At 41.7% G+C, this 12177-nt stretch overlaps 1 protein-coding gene across 1 annotated transcript; it reads right to left on the bottom strand.

Moving 5' to 3' along the window:
- Window positions 1–5596: 5596 nt before the first annotated feature.
- Window positions 5597–11767, bottom strand: LOC110530807 (ras-related protein Rab-8A). Its single transcript, XM_021614080.2, has 7 exons — window positions 11589–11767; window positions 10743–10803; window positions 9978–10038; window positions 9779–9856; window positions 7965–8054; window positions 7625–7741; window positions 5597–7521 (listed from the first exon to the last, which is right to left on the bottom strand). Exons 1-7 carry the CDS (start codon window positions 11710–11712, stop codon window positions 7432–7434), a joined length of 621 nt encoding a protein of 206 aa, XP_021469755.1. The 5' UTR covers window positions 11713–11767; the 3' UTR covers window positions 5597–7431.
- Window positions 11768–12177: the final 410 nt, after the last annotated feature.

Below are 12177 nucleotides of genomic sequence, written 5' to 3'. Positions count from 1 at the left end.
TGTTAGGAAATTGCTCCCAAGGTTGAACCAGACTTGCGGAGGTCTACAATTGTTTTCTGAGGTCTTGGCTGATTTCTTTTGATTTTCCCATGATGTCAAGCAAAGAGGCACTGAGTTTGAAGGTAGGCCTTGAAATACACCCACAAGTACACCTCCAACTGACTCAAATGATGTCAATTAGCCTATCAGAAGCTTCTAAAGCCATGACATCATTGTCTGGAATTTTCCAAGCTGTTTAAAGGCACAGTCAACTTAGTGTACGTATACTTCTGACCCACTGGAATTGTGATACTGTGAATTATAAGTGAAATAATCTGTCTGTAAACAATTGTTGGAAAAATTACTTGTGTCATGTACAAAGTAGATGTCCTAACCGACTTGCCAAAACTATAGTTTGTTAACAAGAAATTTGTGGAGTGGTTGAAAAACAAGTTAATGACTCCAACCTAAGTGTATGCAAACTTCCGACTTCAACTGTATACACCTACCTAAAATCAGTTTATCTAACTCCAAATCTATCCTTTTGCAATAAGAGAAATGTTGGTGGAAAAGCTTTTATGAGCAAATATGGATATAATAACTATCATATCAATATACATTTTGGAGTCACGCGATTACATGCTATTTGTTCTCCTACTATGACTCGTATTTGAGAACGCATGCAGTTAATTAGGCTACAGATGAAATACATGATGAATTTAACAGGGTAGTAATAGTGTATAGTGATGAGCTTTCCAATAAATGCAGAGGGCTTTATTCTGGTGACACGGCCACTGATGCTTGGCTGCCATTTGACAAACAAAATGAATCTCGGTCTTTTGTCCAGAATAATCTCATGCTGTAGGCTATATTCGCACTGTATCTGCGAACTGTATTGTATCTGCAAGCTGTTGGCTAGAGTGCACATTCTAATACCAGTGTGCATTTGCTATACAACACAACATTTTTAGTGAGAAAACCATCAGCAGAGTGGAAAATGGAAACATTTCACTTGTAAAAAAAAACGCCGCTGTCTTTCAAAGATCATTCGTAAAAATCCAAATAACTTCACAAGTATTCATTGTAAAGGGTTTAAACACTGTTTCCCATACTTGGTTCAATACAATGGTTCAATGAACCATAAACAATTAATGAACATGCACCTGTGGAACGGTCATTAAGGCACTAACAGCTTACAGACGGTAGGGAATTAAGGTCACAGTTCTGAAAATGTAGGACACTAAAGAGGCCTTTCTACTGACTCTGAAAAACACCAAAAGAAAGATGCCCAGGGTCCCTGCTCATCTGCGTGAATGTGCCTTAGGCATGCTGCAAGGAGGCATGAGGACTGCAGGTGTGGCCAGGGCAATACATTGCAATGTCCGTACTGTGAGACGCCTGAGACAGCGCTACAGGGAGACAGGACGGACAGCTGATCGTCCTCGCAGTGGCAGACCACGAGTAACACCTGCACAGGATCGGTACATCCGAACATCACACCTGCGGGACAGGTACAGGATGGCAACAACAACTGCCCGAGTTACACCAGGAACCACGCACAATCCCTCTATCAGTGCTCAAACTGTCCGCAATAGGCTGAGAGAGGCTGGACTGAGGGCTGGTAGGCCTGTTGTAAGGCAGGTCCTCACCACACATCAGCGGTAACAACGTAACCTATGGGCACAAACCCACTGTTGCTGGACCAGACAGGACTGGTAAAGCAGGAATGTCAGTGTCCTGCCATGGCCAGCGAAGAGCCCAGATCTCAATCCCATCGGGCACGTATGGGACCTGTTGGATTGGAGGGTGAGGGCCATTCCCCCCAGAAATGTCCAGGAACTTGCAGGTGCCTTGTTGGAAGAGTTGGGTAACATCTCACAGCAAGAACTGGCAAATCTGGTGCAGTCCATGAGGAGGAGATGCACTGCAGTACTTAATGCAGCTGGTGGCCACACCAGATACTGACTGTTACTTTTGATTTTGACCCTCGCTTTGTTCAGGGACACATTATTCAATTTCTGTAAGTCACATGTCTGTGGAACGTGTTCAGTTTATGTCTCAGTTGTTGAATCTTGTTATGTCCATACAAATATTTACACACGTTAAGTTTGCTGAAAATAAACGGCAGTTGACTGCGAGAGGACGTTTATTTTTTGGCTGAGTTTATTATCCTATTCGGCACATTGAATTGTTTTCATGTGCACTACGTCATCACTTACGTCTTTTATCAGGAACTGTACAATTTGACGGAAACACCTCTGGTGGGAAAATGCGTGTATTGTTTTTATGCAGATTTTTTACAATATTCACATGGAAATCTGTCCCCAATTGGATGGAAAACTAGCACAAACAGATCTGGGACCAGGCTAGGTCCAAACCCGGGAAGAGTATTAGTTATTATTAAGACGTGGTTGAGAGGCAGGTGCAGCAGCAGGTCCCAGTACAGTAGATATAGCGAAAAAGGGGAAGGCTAGTTTAAAAGGAGCCCTCCTGTCAATGTTGTACATGTATTTTCATTGTTTTAGCCTGGTCCCAGATCTGTTTGTGCCCCTGCCAACTTCATTGTCAAGCTAAACATGACGATGAGTGACAAGGAGTTGGTATTATAACACAAACAGACTGGAACTCAGGCTATTTTTTTAACTCTTCAAAACACAGACATTTAATAGAACAGGAAGGGACAAACTGGGAAGTGTTGGGAGTAAGAGGACTCAATGGTTAAACACTGTATCAACGTAGGACACAAGCGATGCTAGGTGTGTCTATCACATATACACACCATTTTATCCGAGCACTTCCAAAACATATTCAAAAATATCACACTGCTTTTCAATGGATTTTTCAATTCATAACTAAGGACATTTCTTTCAACACATTATTCCAATGTTATAAACAGCTGGTGGTGGTGATGTGCTGCCACCTAGTTGTCAAACAAGGTACTGACCAAAAAAAAGACAGACACGACCACATGAAACCAAGACTCACAAGACCTTGATGAAGTTTTAGCTTGACTCCATAAGCCAAGAGAACGTCACATTTAGATTATACTCAAATTTGTCAGGGCAGTAGCATACAACTAAAAACCCCTTTTTACTAAAAAGTGATACCAGGGCCTGTATTCCTAAAGCGTCTCAGAGCAGGATACTGATCTAGGATCAGTTTTGTCTTTAAATCATAACCAACAAGACAACCTTATCCTAGGTCAGCATTAATATTCAGAGACATTTGTGACCAGAGGCCCTGAACCATAGAACACAAGTCATATCAGAAGTAGCAAAGGAGAGGAAGCCATTTATAAAGGCGTAGTACAGGCGTAACAAACAACACTAATCTAAAATGTGCCCAAAGTATCTACCAACCATTACCATAAATCCAACAGATCATGTCATTCAATTAAAATGGACAAAAAAATATGCTTGTTGTTATATTGCAAAACTATCACTTGGCACAGACTACACACACACACAACACACACAGGTTTACTGGTAAAGTGCAAAGGGATGGATTGCATTGGATCTGTTTGTGTGTCCACATTGTAACATGGATGTTTGTACTAGCAGACAGCCACTCCAGTTTAGAGTGAAAAAGCTGAGTGTTTCACTAGCTAACTACCAGAGACGTCATATAGCTGGGAATAAACATGAGCTTATAAATGGATGTTGTTGCTGTAACTTGACCGAAGAGAAGAAAAAAAAAAAACACTATCGCTGCTTTCGAAATGGCACCATAAATTTCTATACAGTGCACTCGTTTTGACCAGGTCCCATAGGGCTCTGGTCAAAAGTAGTGCACTAGAGAATGGAGTGCCATTTCAGACACTAATCAGTCCGTCTCTCCACTACCAGGAACCAATGCTCAGGTTGGCTACGTGTCAACGCTCTATTGGCCTCAAACTCAACTCTGGATCTCGAAGCCAGTTGCACTGCATTTTCTCATTGTCACCTCTAAACCAGGGACTGATTTAGACCTGGGACACCAGGTAGGGGCAATTAACTATCAGGTAGAACGGTAGACCAGCAGGCCCCGGAACTCGTAGGGTAAGAATTAAATAGCCCTGCTCCATTGGGCCACATTTCAACAGATTTCACACAAGAATGTTCTAGAGTAGAAAAAGTAGCCCCAGGCCTTGTGTTAAGAGCATAGCCGTGGGAAGCTAATACAATACTATTTAAGGCCCAATGCTGTACACTTGTGAATACACACATACATACAGAACCAGTCATTCTAGACACACCTACTTATTCCAGGGTTTTTCATCTTATTATTTTTTTTACATCGTAGAATAATAGTGAAGTCATCAAAACAATGAAATAACACATATGGAATCATGTAGTAACCAAAAAAAGTGTTAAATCAGAATGTATTTTAGATTCTTCAAAGTAGCCACCCTTTGCCTTGATGACAGCTTTGCACTCTTGGCATTCTCTCAACCAGCTTCAATTAACAGGTGTGCCTTGTTAAAAGTTAATTTGTGGAAATAATTTCCTTCTTCATGCATTTGCGCCAATCAGTTGTGCTGTGACATGGTAGGGGTGGTATACAGAAGATGGTCTTTTACCAAATAGGGCAAAGCCATTATTATGGCAAGAACAGCTCAAATAAGTAAAGAGAAACGACAGTCCATCATTACTTGAAGACATGAAGGTCAGTCAAAGTCTGAAAAGTTTCTTCAAGTGCAGTCGTAAAAACCATCAAGCGCTATGATGAAACTGGCTCTCATGAGGACCGCTACAGGAAATGAAACGAGTTCCCCTCTGTTGCAGAGGATACGTTCATTAGAATAACTGCACCTCAAACTGCAGCCCAAATAAATGCTTCAGAGTTCAATTAAAAGACATCTCAACATCAACTGTTCAGAGAAGACTGCGAGAATCAGGCCTTCATGGTCAAATTTCTGCAAAGAAACCACTACTAAAGGACACCAATAAGAAGAAAGAGACTTGCTTGGGCCAAGAAACACGACCAATGGACATCAGACTGGTGGAAATCTGTCCTTTGGTCTGATGAGTCCAAATGTGAGATTTTTTTTAATTCCAACTGCACGTGTCTTTGTGAGATAGGGTAGGGTAGGTGAACGGATGATCTCTCCGTGAAGCATGGAGGAGGAGGTGTGATGGTGATTTACCGGTGACACCGTCAGAGATTTATTTACAATTCAAGGCACACTTATCCAGCATGGCCACCACAGCATTCTGTAGAGATACGCCCTCCCATCTGGTTTGCGCTTAGTGGGACTTTAATTTGTATTTCAACAGGACAATGACCCAACAGACCTCCAGGCTGTGTAAGGACTATTTGACCAATAAGGAGAGTGATGGAGTGCTGCATCAGATGACCTGGCCTCCACAATCACCCGACCTCAACCCAATTGAGATGGTTTGGGATGAGTTGGACCACAGAGTGAAAGAAAGCAGCCAACATGTGCTCAGTACTTTTCCTTCAAGACTGTTGGAAAAGCATTCCAGGTGAAGCTGGTTGAAAGAATCCCAACAGTGTGCAAAGCTGTCATCGAGGCAAAGGGTTGCTACTTTGAAGAATCTAAAATATATGTTGATTTGTTTAACAATTTTTTGGGTTACTACATAACTATGAAATAACATGAAATTTTGATGTCTTCACTATTATTCTACAATGTAGAAAGAAAGGTGTCTAAATTTTTTACTGGTACTGTATGTATATAAAAAAAAAGTCTAAATGTATTTTTAAATTCAAATTTTTCAGGTGGTGCTGCAGCACTATGGTTAAGAGGCTGTGTGTTTGTTCTCAAGACAACATCTGGGACTGGCAGTAAACAAGTCAAACACTTGGATTCAGTACAATAACTTTGTTCAGGAAGAGAGGCCTGTTGCAAGCCTTTCATGTATAGAATAGCATCAAATTATCTTGGAATGTAAACAAAACGGAATTATCGTTCAAATTGAATTTTCTTTTAGTCTGTGTAATTAAATTATTTAGCGATCACTCTTTCCTGAAGGATTGTGAATCTTCAAGTCATATTATATTCCTTTAAAAACTCTTGTTTCATCAAAACAGTAAGCTTATCAGTCTCTGGCTCATGTTAACAATGTGGCGAATGGGGAAGAGAGGCCTACAAATAGTATCTAAACATCCACGCATCACGTTCCCAATCCCAAACCTTTGGGTCATTCAAGCGATTCGAACTGAAAAGTAAACGGGGCTCCAACTTTGGCAGGTGTGGAGCCAGGTGGCTGCGTGTGAAAAATGTATGTACATAGAGACTAGTGTGAAACAGGAAGAAGAGCCCATCTTTTCTGTGTGACATGTCATTTGAACCTTCTTTAAAAAAAAAACAAGTGGTGTTTCCACCGGTTGGTCTGTCAGTCCGACCCGTGGTGATAGAAAACAGGTTGGTGTGCCGTAGGAAGGACAGCAGCATTACCAGGTGTCACGGGGCCATTGTGGATGGAGTCGCGGTTACCGTACTCCAGCTACCCCAGGGCATGACGTTGGGAGAGGTGGACAGTGAGGGAGAGAGAGAGAGAGCAAGAGAGGCAACTTGTCCTAATTATCTCCTTACCAATTACCATTGGCCCCAAGTCTTCGATGTTCACGAACAGCGAGCTCCAAAAGTATTGGGACAGTGACACATTTTTGGTTGTTTAGGTTCGGTACTCCAGTGCAGACTGTCAGCTTTAATTTGAGGGTATTTTCAATGTCGGGTGAACCGTTTAGAAATTACAGCACTTTTTGTACCTAGTCCCACCCCATGTTAGAGGAACTAAAGTATTGGGACAAATTCACTTATATAGGTATTAACGGAATTAAAAGTGAAGTATTTCGTCACATATTCATAGCACACAATGACTACGTCAAGCTTGTGATTCTACAAATTTGTTGGATGCATTTGCCGTTTGTTATTGTGCTATTTTTCAGTCACTTTATATTGTAAACAATAATAGAATGTTTCTTGTACACATCTACATTAAAATGTGGATGTTACCATGGTTACGGATCATCGTGAATAATGACGAGTGGAAAAGAAATGACAGATGCACAAATATCCAAAGTGCTGGAGTACAGCGCCAAAACAACCAAACATGTGTCACTGTCCCAATACTTCTGGAGCTCACTGTATACGCAAGGTGTAAACAACTGCATGTATCTATTCAAACACTTCAGATACACAGACATCTAAGGGTTAGGGCCGAGGGGAAGAGGCGGGGAGTGAATTGGGACTGGCTGAAGGGAATAGGGTAGAAGGAGAGGGGGGGTGCTGGGAGCAAGCACAGTCCAGTTGTGTCCAGCCAGCACCCCAGCATATCCCAGCCAGGGCAGGCGGAGGGTAGGTAAGGCCTTTGGTATGCATCCCAAATGGCACCCTATTCCCTACATAGTGCACTACTTTTGACTAGAGTTCTATGGGCCCTGGTCAAACATAGCACACTATATATGGAATAGTGGGCCATTTGGTATACACCCATGGTCTGGTCCTCACAGTAGGGCACAGCGGAAGAAGCTGCTCTTCTTCTGGGGCTGAGAGATCTTCACCTTGTGGCTGCTCCCCTGAGGACTGCTGCCCTCCTGCAACAAAGACAGCCAGTTCAGTTTTTCAAATCAAATGTCCAGCATTTTTGACCTTAAAAAAAAAAGTTCCTTCTAAAACCTAAATGAGTTTTGAATTTACCAATTTTGTGTCCATCTTTGATTTGATGTCTCTGGCAAGTGTCAAAAACGAGTTTTCCACGTTGATGTTGGCCTTTGCACTAGTCTCCATGAACTTAATACCGTACTCCAGCGCCAGCTGAGAAATGGGGGGAGTAAATGCTTTGACTGTTGTTACGATCATCATTTCTACACAGTTTCTATCTGGTTTTGGTAATTCAAGCAGGTCTTTGTTGTTGTTGTTGTTGACCTAGACAACATGGCAGAGCTTAAGTTTGAAAAGTGCTCCATATCATCCCAAGCCCGTTAATGTTGTACAGTACACAACCAGAACGGAGCTTGTGATTCATCACAGAACTCACCTTCTCTCCCCGGTCTTTGGACACCTGCCGTTTGTCATTGATGTCACATTTGTTACCGAGAACCATCTTTTCAACATCAGCCGATGCATGCTAAGGAGATAAGAGTAGTTGAACACCACAATACATACAGTATACTACAGTGAGGGGGAAAAGTATTTGATCTCCTGCTGATTTTGTATGTTTGCCCACTGACAAAGAAATGATCCATCTATAATTTTAATGGTAGGTTTATTCGAACAGTGAGAGACAGAATAACAACAACAAAACAGAAAAACGCATGTCAAAAATGTTATAAATTGATTTGCATTTTAATGAGGGATTTAAGTATTTGACCCCTTCTCAATCAGAAAGATTTCTGGCTCCCAGGTGTCTTTTATACAGGTAACGAGCTGAGATTACGAGCACACTCTTAAAGGGAGTGCTCCTAATCTCAGTTTGTTACCTGTATAAAAGACACCCGTCCACAGAAGCAATCAATCAATCGGATTCCAAACTCTCCACCATGGCCAAGACCAAAGAGCTCCCCAAGGATGTCAGGGACAAGATTGTAGACCTACACAAGGCTGGAATGGGCTACAAGACCATCGCCAATCAGCTTGGTGAGAAGGTGACAACAGTTGGTGCGATTATTCGCAAATGGAAGAAACACAAAAGAACTCACAATCTTCCTTGGCCTGGGGCTCCGTGCTAAATCTCACCTCGTGGAGTTGCAATGATCATGAGAACGGTGAGGAATCAGCCCAGAACTACACGGGAGGATCTTGTCAATGATCAAGGCATCTGGGACCATAATCACCAAGAAAACAATTGGTAACACACTACACCGTGAAGGACTGAAATCCTGCAGCACCCGCAAGATCCCCCTGCTCAAGAAAGCACATATACATGCCCGTCTGAAGTTTGCCAATGAACATCTGAATGATTCAGAGGACAACTGGGTGAAAGTGTTGTGGTCAGATGAGACCAAAATGGAGCTCTTTGGCATCAACTCGCCGTGTTTGGAGGAGGAATGCTGCCTATGACCCCAAGAACACCATCCCCACCGTCAAACATGGAGGTGGAAACATTATGCTTTGGGGGTGTTTTTCTGCTAAGGGGACAGGACAACTTCACTGCATCAAAGGGACGATGGACGGGGCCATGTATCATCAAATCTTGGGTGAGAACCTCCTTCCCTCAGCCAGGGCATTGAAAATGGGTGGTGGATGGGTATTCCAGCATGACATTGACCCAAAACACACAGCCAAAGCAACAAAGGAGTGGCTCAAGAAGAAGCACATTTAGGTCCTGGAGTGACCTAGCAAGTCTCCAGACCTTAATCCCATAGAAAATCTGGAGGGAGCTGAAGGTTTGAGTTGCCAAACGTCAGCCTCAAAACCTTAAATGAATTGGAAAAGCTCTGCAAAGAGGAGTGGGACAAAATCCCTCCTGAGATGTGTGCAAACCTGGTGGCCAACTACAAGAAACGTCTGACCTCTGATTGCCAACAAGGGTTTTGCCACCAAGTACTAAGTCATGTTTTGCAGAGGGGTCAAATACTTATTTCCCTCATTAAATTGCAAATCAATTTATAACATTTTTGACATGTGTTTTTTTTTGTTATTCTGTCTCTCACTGTTCAAATAAACCTACCATTAAAATTATAGACGGACCATTTCTTTGTCAGTGGGCAAACATACAATATCAGCAGAGGATCAAATACTTTTTCCCTCACTGTACATACGGTCGACTTTGACAAGAGTACACCAAATATTTACTAGTCAGTCAGTATGGTATTCGTGTTTAGAACAGAATAGAACTTTAAGCAAACATACCTCCTCTATATTCCGTATCCAGTTCTTTATGTTTTCGAAGGACTTCTCGTTGGTGATGTCATAGACTAGCATGATACCCTGTGATGAGAAACGTCAAAATGAAAGAATACAACCAGAAAGTCAACACCTCGACGTTGTGATGAAGAAGAAAACACACATAACAAAATATGAAAACGTAACAAGCAGGTTGTTAACGCACCATCGCGCCTCTGTAGTACGCTGTTGTGATTGTTCGAAATCGCTCCTGCCCTGCTGTGTCCCTGCAAAAACACAAGGACAACAGTTAGTTAGGTACATAGACAGTCATACATTTCCTTTTCGAATAGTTACCTAGCTATAACTGCAAGTTATACTGCAACACTGAGTGGCTGCTGCCAACACACTGACACTGACTCAACTCCAGCCACTTTAATAATGGGAATTGATGGGAAATGATGTAAATATATCACTAGCCACTTTAAACAATGCTACCTTATATAAATGTTACTTACCCTACATTATTCATCTCATATGCATACGTATATACTGTACTCTATATCATCGACGGTATCCTTATGTAATACATGTATCACTAGCCACTTTATACTATACTATGCCACTTTGTTTACATACTCATCTCATTTGTACATACTGTACCCGATACCATCTACTGTATCTTGCCTATACTGCTCTGTACCATCACTCATTCATATATCCTTATGTACATATTCTTTATCCCCTTACACTGTGTACAAGACAGTAGTTTTGGAATTGTTAGTTAGATTACTTGTTATTACTGCATTGTCGGAACTAGAAGCACAAGCATTTCGCTACACTCGCATTAACATCTGCTAACCATGTGTATGTGACAAATAAAATTTGATTTGATTTGATTTGAAGGCAAAACGCGTTGGGTGTAAGCCTACCCGTTTTCTTTCCTGTATAAAAAGCAGTCGTGGTGCTCGAGGTGACATGGAGGGCTTACCATATCTGCAACTTTATCTTCTTGTTGTCTAGCTCTATCGTTCTAATCTTAAAGTCAATGCCTACAGGAGAAACAGAAGAGAACAATCATGAAATTAAACAACCTAGCCATTACACACTATGGCTATGACTGTAGCTATACTCCAATCAATGCAATACAAAATGTAAAAGGAGAACAAGCTCTAAAGCTAACTAGCGAGTTCGTTAAATAAAAAGGTTAGCTAAGTTAGTTGTACACAGTTATGAACATTTAGTTGTTAGTTAATGTTCATAACGGTTAGCCAGAGCAGGTAGCTAACGTTACCTAGTTAACGTACTGTAGCACTTTATCGTTTGGATTTCCAGCTGCGAGTTACAGAGTTAAGCAACGTTAGCTATTAGGGCTAACTGTTAGCTAGTAGGGCTAACTGTTAGCTAGTAGGGCTAACTGTTAGCTAGTGGGGCTAATTGTTAGCTAGTGGGGCTAATTGTTAGCTAGTGGGGCTAACTGTTAGCTAGTGGGGCTAACTGTTAGCTAGTGGGGCTAATTGTTAGCTAGTAACGTTACTAGTAAGCTACAGGAAGTTAGCCAACAGGCTAGCATTCTATATACCGACCGTTAGCTAGCATTACCTATATAGCTTGCTATAATGCAGCTATTACACAGCTAGTGCCACTGTTACTTGTCACCTAGTGTTACTTGTCACCTAAACAGCAAGTTAACTTGAGTTAGTCAGTTACTTGAATCAATTTCGCCTAATAAGCTACAGTTAACAGCATATACTAGTAACGTTAGCTAGCTGCTTTCTGGTCAGGATGACTGTCGTTTTGTAAACATTGCATTGTGGCTAACCAAAGTCACACCTACCTATGGTGGAGATGAATGTCGAGTTAAAAGCATCCTCTGAAAACCTGAACAGCACGCAGGTCTTCCCGACACCGGAGTCTCCGATTAGCAGTAACTTAAACAAATAATCGTACGTCTTCGCCATACTTGATATTGCGGAAATCCCGCCCGGCGAAAAGCTACGCGCTGCCGCGTCGTTACAGGACGGCGACGCCCCCTTCTGTCACGTTATGAGGTCAGTATCCAAATACACATCTAAATAAATCATTATGATTGAATGACTAATTCAACGTTTATCACACCTACTAGCAAACATAACATTGTGATGTAACATAAATATGTAAACGTTGAATATGTGTTCATTATTTTAATCAAACTCCGATTGCTGATTTATTACACAAAATGTCCACATACAAACATGTGCATGAGCACCCATGCAGCTATGTCTTACTATACTTGTGAGGACTTTGGGGGCCAACAATTGATTCCCATTCAAAATCCCATTTTCCCTAACCCCAACGCTAAAATAGCCTTTTTTACAAGTGAGACCAAGCAAAATGTCCTCACTTCTCTGAATTTATGTTTGCTTACTATTCTTGTGAGGACTCCT

This window comes from Oncorhynchus mykiss, chromosome 8 (assembly GCF_013265735.2).
Source record: "Oncorhynchus mykiss isolate Arlee chromosome 8, USDA_OmykA_1.1, whole genome shotgun sequence".
NCBI lineage: Eukaryota > Metazoa > Chordata > Actinopteri > Salmoniformes > Salmonidae > Oncorhynchus > Oncorhynchus mykiss.
The sequence above is the reverse complement of the archived record's forward strand: the minus strand, read 5'-3'. Positions and strand labels throughout refer to the sequence as shown.